The sequence below is a fragment of the Lepisosteus platostomus genome, chromosome 7, assembly GCF_059453375.1.
Source record: "Lepisosteus platostomus isolate fLepPlt1 chromosome 7, fLepPlt1.hap1, whole genome shotgun sequence".
Classification (NCBI taxonomy): domain Eukaryota; kingdom Metazoa; phylum Chordata; class Actinopteri; order Semionotiformes; family Lepisosteidae; genus Lepisosteus; species Lepisosteus platostomus.
Genome location: NC_142617.1, coordinates 50,419,569 through 50,442,645, shown reverse-complemented (window position 1 = coordinate 50,442,645; position 23,077 = coordinate 50,419,569). Strand labels below are relative to the sequence as shown.

The 23,077-nt window shown below is 43.1% G+C and overlaps 1 protein-coding gene across 2 annotated transcripts; it reads right to left on the bottom strand.

Annotated features, from left to right (window-relative positions):
* Positions 1 to 62: 62 nt before the first annotated feature.
* ctdspl2b (CTD (carboxy-terminal domain, RNA polymerase II, polypeptide A) small phosphatase like 2b) lies at positions 63 to 23,077 on the bottom strand. 2 transcript variants are annotated; one of them, XM_088641026.1, is made up of 13 exons: positions 22,823 to 23,077; positions 13,318 to 13,532; positions 12,482 to 12,620; positions 8,310 to 8,459; positions 7,687 to 7,884; positions 7,103 to 7,193; positions 6,374 to 6,485; positions 5,511 to 5,597; positions 4,960 to 5,022; positions 4,385 to 4,464; positions 4,112 to 4,238; positions 3,890 to 3,985; positions 63 to 3,365 (listed from the first exon to the last, which is right to left on the bottom strand). In XM_088641026.1, the coding sequence occupies exons 2-13, from the start codon at positions 13,507 to 13,509 to the stop codon at positions 3,300 to 3,302; spliced, it is 1,401 nt and encodes a 466-aa protein (XP_088497152.1). In that variant the 5' UTR covers positions 13,510 to 13,532; positions 22,823 to 23,077; the 3' UTR covers positions 63 to 3,299. The 2 variants fall into 2 exon arrangements, with proteins under 2 accessions (XP_088497152.1, XP_088497151.1); XM_088641025.1 differs by having other exon boundaries at positions 22,819 to 23,076.

The window sequence follows — 23,077 nt, the reverse complement described above, 5'->3', positions numbered from 1 at the left end:
AAGCGATTCTCACATTCAGTCTTGTGTAGTGTAAGGAAAATAAAAACAATAAGAAAGCCAGGTGGTTTGCAAAGTTTCAAAACTTTGTTGAATACTTATTTTTTTCAAGGTAATGTTATGTACATTTTACAATAGACAGAATACCAACATCATAAAGATGCCCTAAAATGTATTTAAATACATCTAAAAAAGTTTCATTTTTTAGTAATTCCTGCAAGCAAAATACCTTTCTGAAAATACAAAAATCAGAATTCTGAAACGCAGTTGCTTTCTTTTCTGCAGAAAAACCTGCCATGATTAAAATTTAATGAAGGATTTTTCCCACAAAACAGGCTCATTTTCTACATGCTAGAATTTTTAAACAGTTCAGTGACACAATGTGCTAACTACATACACAGATAATATAGTAAGAAAACACTCAACCTGATGTAAAGTTAAAATCTTCATTAATACACTGAAAAAGTAGACATAACATGCCTCCTGAAATCAAAAATACAAAAATTAAATGTTTTTCTTAAAAAGTTCTTCCTTACTTTAAGGATTTTTTTTTAAATGAAGCTGCATGTTTTTGTACAATACCATTGTACAATAAAACTGGTAATATACATAAAAAATTAACTGGTGTACATCTGAAATACTCTTTTTCCATCTTTACCATAAAATCTCTATACTGCTCTTTAACAATCGTACAAAATAAGCTAGCTCTTCATTTAGAAAAGTGCCCGGATCCACTAAGGCAAGGGTGTCAGACTCAGTCTCTCCAGAGGTCATGTCAGTGTTTCACACCAGACTCTCCTGCTACTACACTAGGTTATCATTCTGCCTAACTGGAGGCTGTGGGGAACATTAACAACTAAATAAAACACGTCCAGCCTTTCACTTGGACGACTAAGCAATGCCTGGTCCCCGGAGAGAGATCAGACTTCAGTCACATAGAACCACCTTACGAACTGTGCACCCCGGTCCCTGGTGCACAGATGCACCCCGGTCCCTGGTGCACAGATGCACCCCGGTCCCTGGTGCACAGATGCACCCCGGTCCCTGGTGCACAGATGCACCCCGGTCCCTGGTGCACAGATGCACCCCGGTCCCTGGTGCACAGATGCACCCCGGTCCCTGGTGCACAGATGCACCCCGGTCCCTGGTGCACAGATGCACGAGACAACCCTGGCCCCATGCCAAACCAAGAACAGACTCAAGTTTGTCAGTTGGATGCAAAAGCGTTTATCTGCCCCCCCCCCCCTCACCGCGAGATCTGCCCAGACGGGAGGGAGGGGCTGGGAGCTGCTCTCCAGCAGAAATACAAAGAGGTTTGGGACAGACCTCGCCGGGCTGGGCGAAACCCGTCAGACTGGATCACTGATGACCTGACACCCCTGCTCTACATTCACTGGGGGACAGAGAGAGAAACAAAATAATCACATAACAGTCCAGGCCCTTAACTGTGTTAATGCAGTCAAAAGAGGCAAAGAATGAACAAATCACCTTTTTTTGTTGCGAACTTTTAAAACGATCCTGGAACCGTCAGGCAACACTGACAACCGAGTAGAGGCGTTCTAGGGACAGCGCAGTTTCTGATTTCGCTTCGTTCTGAACCAGGTGGAGACTTGCACATGATCGATAGGTCGCCACACAGAATTTCGACTGCATTGAATGAAGGCTTTTTAAATAAGCAAAACTGAAGACAGAACATATCCTCAGATGGTTTCAAACCACAGTGATGAAGCCTGGTATATGCTGGTGCTACAAGAACGCCGGCTTTGAGAGTAACAGCACCGCCGTCTTGCTTATGTGGCCAAAGGAGGGGGAAAGAGCTGGCAAATCCGTGCTACATTTTTAATACTTTATTTCAAAAGGCTTTAAAAACAGTATGGGTTGCCACTTTTTCCATTCACTCCCCAATTGCAATGGCTGTATGCAGAACATAGCTCCTGTAAACTCACAATAAAACCAAGGGACTGTCACCCACACACTGGAAGAGCATACAAATAGGCAGTATCTGCACAGAGCACAACGTAAGATCTAGCTGCACCGAAACATCTGGGTTCCGATTTAAAAAAAGAGGTGGGGGTGAACATTAAAATTGAATACCTTGCCTGTGGAGGCTTCATGTCCTGTATGCCACACTACAAATGAGTTGCAAGACATTTGATAAAACCAAACATTGCCAAATGGCCCATAACAGGGAGTGTATACAAATAATTCAGTGACTGACATAAAACACACAAGGACGAAAAATGATAAAGGAGCAGAAGACTGCAAAAAAAAGGACAAATGTGTAAAAATCTCACGGCGCGCGTACAATGCACGATTTCATGTTTGTTGACAGATACATAAATCAAAATGTGCTGCCTCAGTCAGTCTGATAAAAGAAATGCCACAATTTCATTCACACTGAAAAAGCAGAGGGCTAGGATATACCTATTCCGCCCCAGTAGACTGCAAGTCATCACTGTGGTTTAAACCATTCTTCACCCTCCTATCCCACTCTTGATCATAACACCCTGTCCATGATCATGATTTGTACAGAAGTTTAAAAACTACAGTGAAATATTTTTTACAGAAACAATATAAATTCAGGTCTTATGAACCGACTTAGACTAAATCTAGATTTTTTTTAACAAATATACAATATGCAGGCAGACAAAGCAGGAAAACAGCCATTAAAATACATATGGGGAAAAATATTAAAATGGACTATTACCAGAGTATCTATGAAGCGCCTCAACTAAAAAGGAATGCATAATGAAATTCTAGGCTAGAGTAAGTAAAAACTTTTAAAAACCTGAACCAGGGGGAAAAAAAAAAATCTAAAGATTTACTGGCCATTCCTGTTGAAACGAAAGCCTGACGTGAGCAAGTGGCTACAGTCCCATTTGGAGCACCAGAGTCGAGTAATTTTCATCTTTGCAACAACATCTTCAGTTTAATACGGGTTGAATCTGCTGCTGGCCGAAACGGAATACTTCGGAAACCAAGTCCATGCGAAGCGGAGGAAAAAAATTCCGAGAAAGCCCGTCAATGGTTCCTTCCTGGTCTTGCCTACAGTATGCATCGTGTGGATATATATTCATATATTTATAAATTCTATAATCAGAGATCAGTTGCTTCAAAGACCTTGGGCTTCGATGTTTTCCGGTTTTTAAAAGCAACGTGGGGTAAAAAGAAAATGCAGAATTTCAACAGTAATGGCAATGTTTTAGTTGTAACCCAAGGGTTCTTGCAGGTCTTTTCATTTCTGTGTGTTTTTTTGTTTTTTTTGCCTCTCCTTTCAGCCATTTCTGTCCCCACGCGGGGGTTCAGTCTGGAGGCAGCAGGTCGTGCAGGCGAAATCTCTCCCGGATGTGCGGTCGCACGTCCTCGTTCTGCAAGGCGAGAGCAGAGGAGATGCAAATAAATCCACAGGAAAAGGAACAGGGCACTTGAGGAACAAGGGGCAGCTTCTCCAAGCCTGAACTTTCTCTGCGTGTCGCTCACCATTAAACTCAGCTCATCTAACGACTGATTTATTCCCCTTTAAGAAAAAAAGGTGTAAATCCGGGATGACTCTGGCATAGAAACCAATCAGTCGCTCAACACACTTCCCCAAGACCAGACATACACCAATATATTCAAAGAACTGCAGATTACAGTGGCTGAGTGCTGTTGATAAATAACTGCACACGGCACTGAATTTTAATAACGTGCCTTGCTCTAAACAGCTATAGATCTCAGGCTTTGTGGAAACTGATGGCTGCATAAACACTACAGAAACAGATATGAAATTACACAAGTGCTATAGTGCAACCAGAACTTTTCCCATAGAGGCTATGGTGCATGCTAGATGCCCAGTGCTACTCTGCAAAGCATAAAAAATTAAAGCAAAACATCCAGGGTTTAACAACCATACCAGTTCAACAAGCTTCTCCAGGAAAGGAACCAATTTCAGGAGCTCATTGTCATTCTTATCCATGAACCAGCTCTCTATAGGAATCCCATTGGAAAGCTGTTGGGACAAGCACAACCAGTGTTTCTAAAACAATGTCTCACGAAACAAACCGTCAACCTCATCTTCTCACAAGTCAGCAGCGCGTCTGTCACAAGGTGATCGACAAACGTGTTTTGAGCTTACCTGGTATGCGAAGGCCTGTGGTGAATTGTCAATTATAATAGTCTTTGACAGATCCCTTCCGAGAATATTTAGGTCTTTGATATAATTTCCTTGTACACAAACACAGTGTTCACGAAAAAGTCTGTGCCTGCAAAAAAGAAATAAAAGTTCGTTAACTCAAACTTAAAACTTAAAAGCATGTTTTATACACGTCTGAAATCGTTTGCCACGAAATAAAAACCAAGTTAGGTGATGCAACACAACATGTGTTAGAAAACTAGTATGAAAACGTACCTAACCAACTGCTTTTTGGGGTCCAGGATGTTAAGCAGTTTATCTGCATAAACCTTCTTGGAGGCAGTGAAGAGAATTATCTGTGGATATTTAATTACTATTATTACACATACCATTTTTACATATTTCACATTCTCAAGCTCTATAGCATACATCAGAAATGTATAGCTGACAAGATGAATTTTATAAAGTTTTGCCCGAAGCTACAAAAGGCAAGACTTGTGGAGAATGACAAGAACACAATCCTGTCAAACAGGTCACTGAAGTTATCTTGCGTGTATTGCAATGGTGAAGCCCAATTATAGAAAAAAAAACATGATTTGGTGAGAAGGAGAGGTGAGAATAAAAAAAAAAACTCTCCTTTTGAGATGCCTATGCATAACTCATACTTTCAGTGTTTACGGTCACCAGGTCTAATTCTAATGTATTTTGATGTAACATCCATAGATGTTGGACAGGTGTTTGGGAGAGCAGCATCCAGGAGGCGCTGAGCTGCTGCGGGTCAACAGGTGAAGTGAGAACTCTCTTCTGAAAGGCATGGATTGGAAAGACTCAGTAACAGAAATGAGACTCACCTCATAAATCTGGGACATGCGCTCAAGGAATTCTCTGAAGAATGGCCTCAACCGTACATACACCTGAGGACAAAGGGGGCGTTTTACTTCTGCTCTACCAGAGAAAAACTGTATACACATGGTCTATTCTTTTTCAAAATGGTCTAAAACTTTGAAATGTGTTATGTTGATCCTTTAAGAGACATCCGGATGAAAAAGTATTTTAAGCCATCAGTTATACCAAGAATCTAAAGCAAACACTTAAAAACATTTAGAAACTGAATTATAAACTGCATGCATGCTTGACTGTTGCAGGTATGGCAAATGTTACGTTATTCTCCCCCCTAGTGGTGACCAACACTAAACCCTCTGACCAATTCTTAAAGCGCAGGTGATCAGGTGCAGTGAAAATTACAGTGAACAACTATTGTAATGGGGGAAAAAGATACAGCTTTAAAACCTTACAATTTCATAGTAACAATAGAAATTTTCCCGGACCCTTCTGTAAAACCCTTTACTCCTCTGTCGCTAAGGGCTCTCTTTTGATAAGACTATTAAAATAAAGTCTGTACCTGGTATATTACATCTTGAAAAAGGACTGGGAAGGTGAGTGCTGCATCTTCCAGCTCATTCAAGCTACAATGTACCAAAGTTTCATCCTGTGGGCAAGAAAATTAAATATCCATGAAGAATAGCTTTGCATCTTGTGTCTCACAGCATATCACATATCATAGGAGCTATATTCACCCTGCAAGTCACAACTGGCAACCCACTGAAGCTAGGCAGGTGTGAGCCTGGTCTGTACCTGGATGGGACATCTGGAAAAGCTAAGGTTGCTGCTGGATGAGGTATAAGAGGGGCCAGTAGAGGGCGCTTACCCTGCGGTCTGTGTGGGTCCTAATGCCCCAGTATGGTGACGCTATAGCATAAAAAGCCGCCATCCTTTGGATAAAGACGAGGTCCTGTGGTTATTACAAATCCCAGGGGATTTCTTGAAAAGAGTAGGGGTGTTATTTGGCATCCTGGCCAAATTTCCTATTGGCCTTTATCCATCATGGCCTCCTAATAATTCCCATCTAAGAACTGGCTTCATCACTCTGTTCTCCTCCCCACTGATAGCTGGTGTGTGGTGAGTGTACTGGCGCGCTATGGCTGCCGTTGCATCATCCAGGTAGGGCTGCACATTGGTGGAGGGGAGTCCCCATTACCTGTAAAGTGCTATATAAGTGTAAGGAATTATCAACATTTTCAATTTCTCAGCTTTATTCACATTTTACTGTTGTATTGCTTTCTTTAATCTCACGGGCTGGGAAAATGCACAAATGAGGAATATTAGTGTGGCTGAAATTGTATTTTGGCACAGGCTGACTGACAGTAGCACGATTAACACTGCTCGGCTTATAGCTCATTCAGTCACAGGTTCATATTCACTCACCAAGTCCAGAACTAAGGAGAACTCGGGTGTGCTTCTGGTCTTGAGAGGGAGAGCTGGTTTGCGGTTTAGCTGCTCATCTGTCAGAGGTGGCACATGCTTGATGAAATAATATCTGCAGGAAAGAGAGGGGAAAACCTTTGCTCGGTATGTACTCAGGTGAAACATCAGACAAAAATGCAAAAAGGGGATAAGCAGGTGATTAGAGAACTATGGACTTCAGTTGTATAATTGTTTTTTCTTTAAAATGACTATTTTCTAAAGGGAACTGCATTACCCATGATTTTGTTGCAATACTGAATCGTGATGTAACAGGTTCACGTGTTTCAACCACTATGACTTTTAAATCTTATATTAAAATATGAAGAGCGGTGCACTTTATTAAAAACTTCATAAATGCTCCAATGCAGCTATTGTCAAGGATGCGGAGTAAAGCCTGCTCAGTTCTTTGAACTGAAACTTGTGACTGTTGTGTCGCAAAGTGCTGTTGTCCAGGGAGAAGGATCTTGATTTAAAATTAAACATTTTGGAGACTTTAATCTGAAGTCTTGCTAGCTCTTTTAGCTGGATTATCTACACCTTTTAGAAAAACCTAAGTGTCTGTGCACACAGCTTAGCACTTAGAAGTAGTATGTCAAAACAGCCATTTACATATTACTATTGCATGATCTGGCCTTTAAAGGGGTAGGTTTCACAGATGGAAACGCTAGCTCAACAAGGGGTGTCACTCACGGGTCAAACACCTCCCAATCTTCTTCATACGTCCCTTCAGAGGGAGCTGTGGTGGCCTCAGAATAACCACTGTCTGGAGTTGACCCGGGGGCTGAAAAGACCAGATACAACAGGAAATAAACTGGACTTCAAATAGAAAGACTCAAAGATAAAAGAAAAGGAAAACCCCACTTCCTAAAAGGACAATGCTGCCTGAGCAACACTACTTCTTTCAGAACTGCTCCAAAGCAATCACTAAACCTGCAGTCAGGCCGGGGTAAAGTTCAAAGTAACCATGTAACAATTGTAAAAAAGGGCTAAATTTTACTAGATGCTTTTTTAAATATATATCCAAGGCTTTTGCTGTAAGTAGCTTGACGAATTTCCTTAGCTGCTCCTAGCATTTGCTCATCTACCCCTCTTGACATCCGCACACCTCGCTAGTTTACGGACTACACAAGATCCTAGACTGCGGTTATGCATTTGGGAAGGCAGTTGTTCTATTACAGATCCCGGCTTCACATGGCCCCTGTTCACAGCCATGCTCGTACTACACAAATGCTCCCTCCTCGCCTGATGGTCAGGGCCCGCAAGAAGAAACCGACCTGTGAGGGGAGGCAGGTCGGTGTCGGACACTATCTCCCCCTCCTCAGAGCCGCTGTCTGCTGCGGGGCTGGGGTACAGGATGCCCTCGGTGGAGGTGGCAGTGCTGGTGGGTATCTCCTCCACCTGCTCCATGTCCAGTTGCTTGACAATCTCCTCGGCCTCAACGGCCTGGCCAGGGGAGTCGGACCCGGACGTGCCTGGGGAACACGGCGAGGGAGCAGCGACAGTCAACACAACCGCCACACAACCCGCTGCCCAGCCTGGCTGGGAGAAGCTCGCTTCTCGTCCTTGATTTTGACTCGTCAGTTTGGTGCTCACCAGCCCTACGACTCGAACCGAACATTTGCCCACCTCCAAAAAAGATGAACAACTTCAGGTATAAAAATAAAGCCAGCATGCAGCATTTCCACTACAGCTTCCCAATTACCAACTTAATAATCCATCCAGTTTGAAGTACTTGTTTCAGACGGCCACCAATATAAACATCACCTTCGCAAGGAACTTATGACAGAACTTGGTTTTTTAAAGCAGAGGTGCTGTAACAAGTACATTTTTGTTATAAAAAACAGGACAGGCCAGGGGTGCCAACTGTCACACGACTGGGTGCAGCTGAAAGTCTTACCATTTTTATTTGCTGGTGAAAAGAAGTTGAAGACGGGAGAGAAGATGGTCCCCAGGAGAGTTGTCCGTGGAGGGCTGCCAACTGCATCAGGGGGCTCCTCTAACTTCCCATTGGGTTTCACAGGCTTGCTCGTGTTGTGATTTGTTGCATCTACATGAGGAAGAATGAAGAAGCCGTAGAAACTGAGAAAACAGTGACGAGGATAATCAGCTGCGAAAACAAATGCTTTCAAATAACATCCTCACGCTATTGGAAACCCATTTTCACTTAGTCCTCGGTAATTTAAGAAGGCTTCTGGGCTTCCAAGGACTCAAGGATGAGCTTTAAAAAAATCAACTTTGGACCACTGAATAATTTACTCTCCCAACAGCTACAGAACTGTAGTCGTGCACCAGTAGCGATACGGTTGGTCCAGCACACTATTTACAGCAGCATGTCTCAGTTGTGAATGCTGGTTTGTCAGAAACTACCAATGAAGCCCTTTTAATGGTCTTTCCAGCAGCTGCTCACTGCAATTGAACCTGGGGAATTACATAATGGCCAACGTCAAGAGGTGTAAGTGATGAAATCTCCAAGAGCTGTAATACATATTACAAGGGCTTCCACTCTTTACTAAGAAAGCAATCTCCAGGGCATTTCGGCTGTTTTACATCATGCCTTTTCGCCTTACCTAGTCCCCCTCATATCCACCACAGCCTTGCATTTGTTTAGCTGTTGAATGTGCAATAATATAGTTCAGGTATGAATGTGGAACAGCCGAAATTGCAGCGCGTCTTCCTTTTATGTGTAGAGCTAACCTTTACTTGTTCCTTAGCTGTTCAACATAACGTGAGCAGATAAGTGTCAACATTAATGATTGCAATATGCAATTATATTTATTAAGCTATACTGAACTAGACAAGTCAGGTGTTTTCACAGCCTCATTTACCACGTCTGCCTGTAGAGTATCCATTTGTGTAGCAGGGCAGTTTAAAAGCAAGTAAGAGTAAATTACTCTTAACAACAACTCCAGTATCCCACCTGGCTGAACCCACAACCTCACAGTGACCCAGAGTTCAGTTAAATAAAGAGCCCCAACCACTACTCAACAATGCTGACACTTGTACTGAAACACCTGAAAGGTTTTATTGCAGTGTTCACAAAAACAGATATGTCGGGCAAGGAAGAATAAACTGAGCCTCAAAGCATTCTCATCCTCCCACGTTAAAGGCACTGAGGCAAACATTAAATTGTTCAAAAATTCCTTTCATTCATGTAGAACGTTTCAGTCCAACAGACCCCATAGCCCTGTACACATGGCAGAGAACGTCGATGTGCAAGAGCCACAATCAACACAAGGTGAAGCAGGCGTGAGAATCTGCTTCACCAACTGAAATGAACTACAGGGAGGGGAACTGATCAAGGAAGACTAAGCCTCTGCTATTACAAACCACTTCAATGTCTAAGCAGTTCGAACCCCAGCTTCTAATGTCTCATCTGAAGACCAGCACGTCTTACACCACAGTATCCCTGGTTTCCACTGTGGCTCCAGTTTATGGAAAGGCTGGTCCTGAAAGAAGAGCGCCACCTATTGGTCCACTAACCAGGTGCTTGCTCTGAGTGGTGCTTTCTAGAAGAACTTCCTTTCATCCTAAATCCCAGTTAAAAACAAAGGGAAGGGTTCTGCCTTGTCCTTTAGCTCTGGCAGCTGTTAGTGATGCAGCAAAAACAAAGTCCCATTTTTCAGCCAACATCAACTTCGGCTGTTTGTGTCTTGGTCCTCTAAGAACTCACTTTGGCTGCTTTTTGGAGCAGCTGGGTTCTCTTTCATTTTTTTATGCCATAAATGAAACGGTTAAACAATTTAACTTCTTCCGATAAAAGCATGATCAGATAAAAGTCTTTGATTTTTTTATAATGGTGATAAGTACGTCATGCTCTGTTCAGTGCAAGAAGTCTTTTTCCGTAGATTTTCAATAAGCACCTCTTTACCAACATTATCCTCTGCTTATCTGTGGGAAAGCATCAAAATGAATTCGAAAACCCAGAGTTTCATGAAGAACATGCCAAGGAAACCACAATTTCCACAAAGTTTTGAACCATCTTGGTCAAAACTCTGGCACCGAGGTCCACATTTAAGTATCGCACGCAATATCTTGCCCAAAGGCCCATCATCAGAAGCTTGATAACTGCCTACAAATACGTCTTTTTTTACAAAGCAAGATAGAAAAATAATAAGTCCCACCTGAAGCTGCTCCGCAAGGAAAAGCACTACAGGTGCACGGGTCTGAAAGTTCTCTAAGAATCGTCCTCGTTGTCCGACAAGCAAAGCAAAAAGCGTCTTGATGAACAGGGTTAGCTGCTGCTTGTTTCATCAATCCACTCAAGAATTAGGCACTTTGCCAATGTGAACGTCCCTGTGGCTATCAATGAATCGAACTATGGTCAATCACAGTTCCAGTGCACACTTAATTACTACCAGGAATTTCTACCAAAGAAACCAAGTGTACACCTCTGCGCCACCCTGCTTTAAAGAGCTCTCCCAGCTTCCCTTTGGTGCTACGTAGGCAATATTGTGACTGAGGCTTCTCAAGGTAATGGGATTTGGAAGTAGCTTGGTAGTTGTCCTCCTTCCAATATTTCTCAGGATCATTTAGGAAGTTCCAGTTTATTCGGGGGTCAACCATGGGGAACTGCAATAATTTCTTTGGATCAAGCAGTTCAAACCGCAGCTCTCAAAAAGCTAGTGTACAGGAGCCTCTAAGGAATTCAGAATGCACTTTTTCCACATACAACACAGCAGCTGGACTTTCGACATCTTCTATCGGCCTTTCTTTGAAATAGGAGGTTAAACCAAAGCAACCTTAGTAAGCGTACTTTGTTGATTAAAAGAAAAGTGTTCAATTACATTAGAAGATGTGCTGGAGAACAGCTTTGACACTTCTTTCTTTTCAATGAATGAATAATGTTAGCTTTGTGATGCTTCAGCAATGTGTCCGCCATACAAGTTTGTTTAACTGTTGCTATCATAGCATCTAAAAACTGTCATGAATGCAGCAATGTAAAGAAAAAATACATACAGCATAAAAACATGTTGTATGTTGCAATATACAGTCTCTAATCATAATAATAGTATGAGAAATTCCTATACCATTCAACAGTACTAGCCCCTAACCCCTAAGAGAGAAGCAAAAACACCATTTCCCTGAACATGGATAGCAAAGAATAAGAAAAATTGTCTTAATATACAATTTGGTAAATGACATTAACCTTAGCATGTCATGGACGTTGTCTCTCTTTGAAGTAGAGGTTTACAGGTGTTTTAAGGCAACAATTTTCTATCAGTATAAGCTTTTAGTAAAATATTATAGATCGCGTGATGATCGCTTATGATATAGGTCTTTTAACTCAACTTCATGGTTGTCCTGGGCTTTAAATGATCAATTTATGTTTAAGAAAATCCGGTGAACATTCCAATTTTGTAAGGTCTACAGCTTTACTGGTTTTAATGTATCATGCAAAAATGTAGGAATAAGAGGATTTTGCCAGTATATGTTATAAGATCAAACAAATCTCAGACAATGATAAATTTTAATTTTAGCACTGCTATTTACCAAACACTGAACGCACTCCTGAACAAACTGCTGCAATGGTTAAAACACTGAATTCCTAATGCTGCTGAGGGAGAAGTGCAACATCCACCCGCTTGCTTTATCAAATACATTTATTAGAACTTGGCAAACAAAACTGTTAAGTTTTTTTATAATACCTAATATGCTATTATCCTATTATTTATAATACTATGCTACCATTTACTATAAAGCATCTGCTGTCCCAGTTATGGGATGAACTTCCCACACTTTCAACCTACAGCAACCTGTAACACACACCACACGGTTGTGCGCCAACAACCCAGCTACACAAAATCCCCATTATAATCATGATGCTGTGCTAGACAGTCTGCTTCGACCAGTCACGCCCTCTGCACCCAAGTGTATACTATAAGCATTCTGTTACCATACACTTAGTCCTGGAAATATCCTCCCCTCCCCCCAACACCACTTTCCATGACTTTTCCCAGACTGGATATGAAACTAGACATTTTCCAGGATGCATGGGGAAGCCGGATTCTGTTTTCCACTGGATCCTGGTAGACGACAGGGCCCGTGGCCACCCAGCACTGTGACACTCACCCCCGTTCACGGGACTTTTCCGTCGGACCCGGGAGATGGGCTTGCTGGGAAGGTCTCCTGTCTGCGGCGTGGATGATATCAAGTTATTGTCCAGGTCGCACTCGATACGGCTCCTCTTCGCAGGGTTCTCCTGCTCCACCTGCAGAGAGACGGGATCATTACAGAGGATGGGAGAGTAAACTAAGCAAACCTCCCATCCCCTTTCTCTCTGCACTTCTGCTTGCTGGCCTGTCCTACTTTGGAATTGATGCACAGCACGTTAACCGGTTAGGAAGGCTTGGGTGGCTTTTAAAACTTTCTATCGATACTCACTGTAACTGCAACATGCAATTACAGTGTGTTCTCAATTAGCATAACCTTCATAAGAGTTCCCCCCCCACTCGCACTGATGGCGATGTTACAGTAATCTTATTCTAAATAAAAACAAATGTAAAGACTATTTGGAGTGTGCGATTATCTTCCTTAATTTAGAAAGATACAAAGTGACTCATTAAAACAAAGAAAGCTAATATACTTTGTTTATTCTGTTTAAGCTAATTTATACATGAAATAATCTTGAAAGCGTTCACCTACGATATATCTCGCATCCATATTAATTCCCTTTCCACTCCAGAGTAAAACACCTCTGCTATTACCTGCAAACACCAGGGGAAGCAGGAATGTTAAAGCTGGGTTCCCCCACGGATGAAACATGCGAAGAGTTCAAGGAAATCTGCGTAACTCCACATGGGCACCACGACACACGGCACTACACCAGCCCGGCATACAGACTCACGCCCCGACACACACGTCGCCACACAGCGCGCTGGTCCATAAAGGGGGCTGACGCGGGCTACCTTGGCAGCGTTCCCTCGGATGAACTTCTTGATCGACGAGAGCAGGCCAGTCTCGTTCTTCTGCGGCTTCACGCCCGCGACCTGCGTGCAGTCCTCCACCTCCACCTCCGAGTGCTTCCTCTTGGTGCGGGAAGTGCGTGGCGCGAGCACGGGATTCGACTGCTGAGAAGCCTTGCGCATTCTCAGCCTCATCTTCCTAATGGTCACATGTAAAACTGAAATGGGCGGAAGGAAAGGGAGTGAAAACAGCCATTAGACACTTGCGTCTACTAAAATCACTCCCAGCTCTCGCTGGCGCACGCACACACACACACACAGTCTCCTCGCCTTAGAGGACAGCAGAGGGCTCCAGAGGAAACATCTATCAGTTAAGCAGTACAGGAAAACAGCCCCGCAATTACAAATCAGAAGCACATGGCTGAGAAAGCTGAACCGTACTGCGGTTTCTAGGAAATGCTTTTTTTTTCGGATTAAAAAAAAAAGGCGGTCTTGAAAGGAAACTGCTCCAAGGTTCAGGTTCAGCTAAAAAAAAAAGTTTCTACCCATCAACAGGAAACGTACAGCTTTTCTTTCACTGCTATGTGATGCTTTCTAAAGTATTACCAGCACTGGAGAGAAAATCATTTAACCTGAAAGTTATTAGGAAAAGTGTAGTTACAAATTAAACCCCATTTTCACAATTTTAGAAAGATTCTTCAAGAACTTAATTTAAACTGGAGCTTTTTGACATCTTATAAAGTCAAGGTGTTGTTTCTGCTCAGGAATAAATAAAAGTGAGTGGCCACAAGGTAGATTTCATGAACCCACAAGCTACCTTTGTTATCCTTTAAATAAAACTATATTCTTTATTTAGTCTTTGAGACAAATGCTGCATAAACCCTGCTTTCCCTCTCCACGGCTGAACAAATACTTTGGTACCCAAGCTGAATCCTACTGTACGAGCGCATCTGAAGGGACCTTATTCCCTTCCCTGATGACATAAGTGTGAGATGAGTAAGGCTGCCAGCGGGGGCTGGAAACAAGCTGGTCTGTGTGAAAGGGAGAAAATAACCTGGAGCTCCTCGCTTACAGGCTCTGGGATGGAAATCCCCCATAAAGGGCTGGACTGCGGACTAGAACAAGGAGACATAAAAACCAAACAAGGAAAATAAGTGTTACATTTATCACATTAAATATAGATTCCAGCCACTTAAAACAAGAGATGAGTACCTCCTTTATAGAGGTTCAAGTCCCAAAAAAACCTACAGTGCCTATACAAAGTCTACACACTCTTTGTGTCTTAGTCTGAAATCAAGACGTTAAATCAGACTGAGTGAATAACAAATATTCAAACATTCTGTAAAGTCATTCCAAATGGGTTGCATACACGTATGCGTTCCTGAGTTAGTACTTGGTGAAAGCACCTTGTGCTTGATTTATCGCCATAATTCTCTTTGGACAGGTGGGCACCAACGTAGCACACCAAGATCTGGCAAGGTTAGTCCATTCCTCCTTACAGAACAGATCAAGTTTAGTCAGACTGTGTGGGGACCGTGGATAGACTATGGCATTCAAGTCATTCCACAGATGTGCAACTGGGCTGAGGTCAGGGCTCTGACTGGGCCTGTCGAGAGCGTTTACCTTTGTGCTCCTTAGGAGCTTCACTGCTGTTGCTTTGGCTGTTGTCATGAAGAAAGGGGAAGTCTACCTTTCAACAAGAACCTGTGAGAACCTTCCACTTTCCTCTCTAGTTTGACCACTGCCCCAGTCCCTGCTGCACAGAAACACCCCCATAACACAATGCTGCCTCCACCATGCTTCACAGCAGGGATGGTGCTCTGTGGGCAATGTGCTGTACTGGTATCTAGGTCAAGAAGTTCTATCCTGGTTTCGTCAGACCACAAAACTTTTTTTCCCCCCACGTGGCTTCAAGATCTCCACAGTGTTGATTTGCAGATCTCAAAACAAGCGTTAGTGTGGGCTTTCTGAGCAGTGGCCTTCTTCCTTCCACCCTCCTGTACAGCCCAGACCTGTGGAGAGCTTGGGATATTGTTGTGGGATGTACACGCGAGATGTAGTTTTGACTGGTCCTTGACAGACCCGCAAGTCCTTCAAAGCTGCCGCTGGATTCTTGATGGCCCTCTCTACCGAGTCTCCTCCTTCTTGCTCAATTTGGAGGGAGGATGTGATCCAGGAAAGATCTTGGTGGCGCCATATGTACCAAGGGATATTTAAGGCCTTTGAAATTCTGAAGTTGTCAGAAACACTACAGCTGAACACAGGTGGAGGCAAATCCGCTTGCAGGCAATTCGTGATACAAGAGCCAATTTACAATTGCTGTTACTAAGGGATGAGTATACTTAATTAAACCATTTTTTCAAGGTTCGCTGATGTAATTCCTTTGCTGAACGACTGAACATTTGTTTGTTTTTCATTTACAGGTTGTTACGAAAGGTTAAATTCTGATTGAATATGTGTAACTTTGCAAAGTGTGTGTAATTTCTACAGGCACAGTATTATATGAAGGTCAGCCACCAACTTCACCCAGGCTATGGATAAACCAAGACGCTAGCACAGAACCAATTCAATTAGTTTTAGACACTGATTTTATAAGACTTTAAATAGTTACGGTCTTTATCCTGCTTTATGTGCACAACAGTGATTTTTAGAAATTGCCGAAATGTCACATTGAAAAACTGAAGCGTCTAACATGCCGTTCTTATTTTTTGTACGTAAAAACTCAGGTTACAACTTTCTTTGAATCTCAGTCCTTGAAAAATGCATACAAAACCACAGCTCAACATCTGGTTGCAGTCAAGATATAATTTCCTCTGCAACCACAATATGTCATTGTGGACTGTGAAAGCTGAGATTTCTCGATCTATCATATACGTTCTCTTTCAAATGTATTAAGCAAAAAAAAGGAACCTCCAGAATTGCCTCAGGCAAAAAACCTGTGGTCCTGTTCTGTGTTTGAACTAGATTTAAATAATGCAGCTCGGCTAGTCAAACTCCGCGTTCATAAACATCAGCCACACATCTGTGGGCCCTGGCAAGTGCAGTGGAAAACAGCCAGGTCAAAACCCGGACGAGACCAGCTCCACTCGGGTCGTGAGGAGACCTGCTCAAATTCTGCAACAGTGGATGAGCTTTCGCTGCAGAGCTGCATGCAAAGCTGCTAAGTAGAGCATAATGACTGAAAAGCCAAGAAATCAGAAAATTAGCTACTGCATCCAACAGGCAAATAATATCTACCAGCTGCAAAATGACAGAATGACGGTAAACATGAGAAATATTGCTGCGTTCATGAAACAGACCCTTGTGAATCAGTGTGTAGTATCCGCCTGACAGCCCTCTCTAACAGGCTGCTGCCCAGTATAGCAAGAATGCTGCAGAGCTAGTCTACAGACTTTGCTGAAAGTGTGCTAAGCTTAATGCCTGTTCTGAAACTTTACTATTAAATGGCTGATGTATTTATATCAAACAAACTGCAGTGATAAACATTACTTTTTTTTTTTACATATGACATGCAACTCAACCCAACAATACTGGGATGAGGGGAAAAGATCACTGGCACTGCTGATATGCAGCAAACTGAATGCCTTTCTGTCTGCGTCCCATGGTCACTCACAGGCAGGTTGCTGCTCCTTCAAACATCCTTCATCGGCGCTCATGATGCAGCCATTAATGTTGTGCATTACAGTCATTCAGTCCAACCATAAAAACATAGCAAGACCTAAAAAAACACCATCTAAAATATTACATTTTAACTAGAACCAGTTGGAATCATATGCATGCCCAGATTAGCAAAAAGAAAACATAATGACATATCCCACTGTTTTTCATAAAGCCTTGCAGTCAGACTTAGTGTCTGAAAATAAGCATTCCTAAAGAATACAATTCCCATTTCTCAGGGTTTTCCTCCACTGCCAAGAAATCCGTCCAGACTTGTCAAACTATTGTCAGCCTGCCAATTTCACAACTACTGTATATCACCTATTGACAGGGAAGGATGCACTACACAGGCATACTCCTAATTAATGTGTCCAGTACTAATTGAAATCATCTCCTTTAAACAGCAATGTCTCACATTAAGTCTACATGAAGCAAAAGCACTGTTCTTTCTCTGCTGGCTTTACGGGTATGATTGCGAAGTAGAAACGTTTCTAAATCTTCTGCCTCTGTTTGTTAATGGACAGGACAATTCATTTGTGCTGCCTACTGAACTGCAGTGCACATTTTGCTGCAATTTTAACAAGAAAATGTTATAAAAAGGTAGTGCAGATGTCCTTCTCTTCCGAAAAACAGCCGTCTCAAACGGATAAACTATCTGAACCTATATACCGGTGCAGTGAGAGGCTTTCAAAATGTTTAGAAAAGAAGGACTTTTTGGGAAGAAAAACTGTTCTGAATTCCAAAACATACATCTGTACCTAGAAGAGATCCTTGAGAATCACTTACACTACACCTCATTTTTTCATAAACCAAGTATATACCAGGTTAAAAAACAGACATTTTATAACAGACTTCACATATGAAAGGCATCCTAAGACACTGAAATGGATTTTCTAGTAGATCTCGTCCAAGTAAAATAAAAAGAAAACTGCTGCTTTCTCTAAAATTCATATAATACACTGTGGGAATACATAACTGATGCAATGTGCTCACCGCATTGAAAACTTGTTTCAATCTACCATTATTAGTTGCATACATTAACTTGACTTTTTTTGCTATATAGTTTTATACTAGCTATACCTATAATCTGGTCCACTTCAAGTAAAGAACCAGGCTTGTAAATTGAAATCAAAGGTTTTGTGCTTCCAAATCACAGAATAAATATTTGAAAGCATCTTGATGTTCTGATACACTGCCTATTCTCAGTTTCTTGGCGCAAGGAACATCTTTATTGAATCCAGCCCAGCAAAACACCAGATTACAAGGAGCATAGCAAAGTCAGCATGCATTGTTTTATCTACAACAATCCTAAAGCAAAACCAGATGAAACACCTCCAGTGTAGACGAGGCCTACACACGTGTTAAATTGCCAGTCAAACCCATGTCCAGCCAATACATTACAAAGCTCCTGATACAGAATCATTATCCCCTCCATTACCTCACTAACTCAGCCGTAGGTCTAATTAATTGATTACCGAACAGAATTCTTCTCTGCCCCCTGGCCATCAAGCACCAACTCCTACAGTGACTAGAGACTAAGAAAGTTTGGTTTTAAATTGCTTAATTCGTGGCAGAAAAATAATATGTAACAGAGAGTGCACATCAAGCTACCACTGCAGATATCTGCTTTCTACTACAGTGTCAAACAGAAATCACAGACGCCTGTTAGACGTACAATAGAGCGGTATACATCTCAGACCTGATTACATGTTGGCTGGAGACTGCGATATCCTTATGGCTTTGTCACACTCAGGAATGACAGCCCAAGGCACAGTGCTGCCAGCTGAAGTATGAACAATGGAGAAGCCAGGGGTGATGGGGGAATCAACGAGTCAGGAGCACTGACAGGCCTGGCCAGGACAAGGGAATAGCCCTGCCCACGACTCGGCTGATGCTGCATCCCGATCTGAAATACTGGAATAAAATGCAGCCAGAAACAACGCAAGCATCTGTCATCTTTCAGCTCATGCAGTAAGCATGCTCCAGATCTGGCTGCAGCAGAAACAGCTTTGTTGCTTCTCGAGTCTCCCTGCCTATTTTTACCAACACAAAGCATGACTCATCTGCAGTTTTCAGTGCAGCGCTGCCAAAAGCACGAGCAACATCTTTGCCACTTTCGTTTTCATTAAAAGAAAAAAAAAAGGCATGAAAAGTTTAAGTATTCTACATAAATTGAACCAGACAGTCAGTTCATCTTTCACTAGTAACTGTACACTTGATGTTTTTTAAATGAAAAACAGATGTTATAAATGCACAGAAGACATCCACCCCCCAATATCATTCCATCCAAGGAATAGCACTACTTCCACGTCTTCTGCATTTCTCCCCTGAGGCTAATTAAGGAGAAATGTTACTAAAAACGAGTGAGGATGCCACTTTCCCCCTACTTCCCCTTCATACTATATACATTTATGTTAGTGCACAACAATGATACTAACAGTTAAAGGAGATTCAGGATATGTGAAGAAAAATTTCCTCTTAAGACTAAAGCTATCTGCATGTATTTGTAGTTGTAGTTGCATTATGAGTTGCACTGTCACAAAATCACTCTAAAATGCTTCAGAATTCACACAAATACATTTCACTCCAGTTGCATATATTACAAATCATTTAACCATCTAGGAGGCAGGTTCAGAAGAGTAAGGAAAAATGAATAAGGCCTTCAGCTGAAACAGCTGCCTTTACTCCCCGAATAAAACAAAACCATGTCCTTCAAGCCAGTAAAAAAAACAACCTCTGTCCTATTCCCATGTGCAGTAAAGTTGAAAGCTCAGTCATGTTCATGTGCAGCTAAGCTCTGGTACAAAGATGACGGGACATGTTCCTACCTTACAGCCTGCAGAGCAAGCTGCCAGCTAACCAGGCCACCACAGCAGGGCAGACCCAGGCAGAGCTGGCACAGCCCGCACACTGGCATCACACCAGCACACGGCAACACCACACACTGGCATCACACCAGCACACGGCAACACCACACACTGGCATCACACCAGCACACGGCAACACCACACACTGGCATCACACCAGCACACGGCAACACCACCACTGGCATCTCCATGCTTACCCACACGGGACACCCTATCCTACACATGGCACAGTTGCTGAATCGCCAAAAAGAAAAGAGCTGGATAATCTGAGAATGGTTTTGTTTTTTTAAGACAAGGGATAATCTAATGAAACCAATTCATCAGAACAACTTGGTCATTCAAATGCCCACTGTGCTTCAGTAAAGGTTTGAGGTGCCCCCCCCCCCCCAAAGAAACTCCCAAAATATGGGTACAGTTAGTGTAATAATCGAATCAGTTAAATTTTTAGTGTTAATGAAGGACTCCGAGAATGTGCTTTTGTGTACTAAGCGAATGCGATTTGAGATTATTTCTAAAATACTTTACACCTGCTTTTTTATATGGAAACATTGTTGCTCAATCATCTGTAGTTCAGCAATTTGCATCTCCAGCAATTTAACTTTCAGATCTGCTTTTCAGGCACCACTTAAACACATCCCTGGGAACTGGCATTATGCTGAAGAAAGGTCAACACCACTAAAACACAGGGGGACCTTCACTCAGAATTGCTGGCTATCTATTGAGTCTGTTCAGAGAATTAGTCACATCTCTATCAACAGTGTATATGCCACAGCAGCTATTAATGTCAGTGGGTTCACCAACAGGAGAAATCTTGTTATGCGAAACTGCAGCAAGCTGTTTTCTAAGCAAGCACAACAAAATGTTTGTTCGTCCTGCTGCAGTGGTATTTATGTTCCTATTATTAATTTGTTCCTTTATAATGCCTGCATAAATTTTCAGGCATTATGAAAAAATGAGATACATTTTCAAAGCAAACCACGGGAAGAATCCCACTTTTTTTAAACGGGGACGAAGATTAAACTACCCAGCTGTAAAACTCTCTTGTGACAGAGCGCGTGTGAGCTACAAAACGACTGGCTCCAACATGCCCAGGCAAACATCACAGAATTGTGCCGGCAACTTTGACCAATCTCAGAGCCCTAGGAAGGACACTGAACTCTTGACGCGTCAAAAAAGGCTCAGTCAAACCCTCCATCCCCACCGTCCCCCAGTCTCAGAAGAGACTTGATGTATCCCTACTGCACGACTCCCCCCGCTGTAGCAGAGGAATGCCACTGCGACGCAGGCGGGGGATCATTACCGAATGCAGCAGGCTTGAAAGCCGCGCTTTACCTTACAGAAGTCCTCATTCCACTTCATTGCTGAGCGAGACAAGCCAGGCTACAAAACCTTCACCTTGAAAGGCACCATGCAAACGTACACTGTTGTACGACTTAGGTAACGGCACTTCCAGTTCATTCACTGGTTGTGACATGTTCCGATCAGGTACTGACACTTCAAAGGCAATCGGCTATCTCCTTAAGATAGAAAAACTACGAACATCCTACAGCTGCTGCTGGCGACTCCTGGGAGGAAAATGACAGGCTATAAATCTCTCTGCAAGTGTGAAGTGTTAGTAGTACAAAATAATTCGGAAAGAAAGGATATCTAGATGACATGACACTCAACGCGCTGCGCGATTTCCAACACTTGCGAAAACCTTTCCAAATAAAACTTAAAATACTGTTTTTAGGATTTGTAACACGGGGATTTAAAAATACTGGTAACTTTAAAATGCCTACCGCACATGACAGGAAAAAAAAATTAGAAACGTGTATCAGGGTTTAGAGGGATTGTAAAAGGACGCCGTTAAAAAAAAAACACTCAAGACGCTTATTTCCTCTGTCCACGGCGACTGGAAATACTCAGACTCTTTAGAAAAACTGCCGAAGTGCACCGACGGTCAAGTAAATCGTATTCTCCCACAATGTGCAGGAGCTTGGTAAAGCTACAAAACAGTATTAAACTTTCCCTCGCGCTGCATTTTTTTTTAAGAAAATAAAAAAAAAGTTAACGTGCTCTCCTGTCGCAAACGCAGCCCCGCTGGTAAACACGGGAGCGCGAGCTGAGACGGCGCCGAGCGGAGCGAGAAGGAGCACCGCGCCGCGCGCGAGCAACGCCCCCCGAGCCGCAGCTCGAGGAATGAAACCTGTGAATCCGAGCCCAGGCAACTCCAATGACAACAAACAAAGCCGCACTTTCTCCCGGCTGCAGAGCTTCAAACTTCAGCCGTGCACTGGCGAGAGCACTACATCGCAAACACATGGGCGTTTTTTCGGAGAGTAAACGTTTTTTTTTTTCGGGGGGTTTATTGTGTTGGTAAAAGGCACACGCGAGAACCCCCCGCCCCCCCCCTCCCTGCCAGAGAAGTGGGCGGGAAAGGGGAAGGGGAAAGCGGTAGGGCTTCATAATCAAGCCCGGGGCGGGAGATGGGAGACGAGGCCAAGGCCTAACACAAAAAAAAGCGCTCCGTTTTCTCACTCACCCGAGCAAGCGTTTAAATTGAGGCATGACTTTGGCTCCAGCGCTGCCGTAGCGCCACTACCTGTTTCTCTTTCAAGACCGACTCCCCCAAACAAAGTCTTCAACTACACATTAATGAGTAATTTAGCCCCCAGGTAGAAGCAACTTGTTCGCAGCAAGGCAAAAAAAATACATAAAAAGGCACCACTTAAGGTAGATGAACTAAAGTGGAAGGAAACAACCAGGTAGCGGTGCTGATGCAATTTATAAGAAAGCAAAACAAAGGGGCAAAAAATACCTCGGTCTGCCTAGTTGATCTGTGCTGCCCGGAAAATGTCATGTTTGAAATCCCCCGGTAGGCAGAAGAAGCCGAGATTTAAAAACACAGCGCCTCGGTGTGCAGCACGACAGAAGAGTCAATATTTATTTACAGACACACAAACCCCCCGGAAAGCCGCGGGAATAGCGCCCCACTCACTTGCCAGGTGTCGGAGTGTGTCGTTCCCGACGTGGCTGTCTGTGCCTGGCTGCTACTCGGCGCAGCGAGAGCTGCCTGCTGCCTGTGGCCGTCTCGGACTCGCTGTGTTTAGGGACAATCTCTCCGCTCCTGCGCTGCTCCTCCAGTCGCCATTTCCCGCCTCCTTACCGACCCGCAGCACCGACACTCTCAATGGCAGAGACCCGGATGAGCCGTGTCCCCGCTGCGCAGGCGCAGGCGCAAGCCGACCTCCGCTCCT

Bases quoted from the DNA above. Each gene is read 5' to 3' on its own strand.
- ctdspl2b (XM_088641026.1), bottom strand. From the start codon at position 13,509: ATGAGGCTGAGAATGCGCAAGGCTTCTCAGCAGTCGAATCCCGTGCTC. The intron at 12,621-13,317 runs GTAGCCCGCGTC...GTCTCTCTGCAG, and splicing joins TCCGAGGGAACGCTGCCAAG to GTGGAGCAGGAGAACCCTGC. The intron at 3,986-4,111 runs GTAAGCTCAAAA...TTGTCCCAACAG, and splicing joins CACAGGCCTTCGCATACCAG to CTTTCCAATGGGATTCCTAT.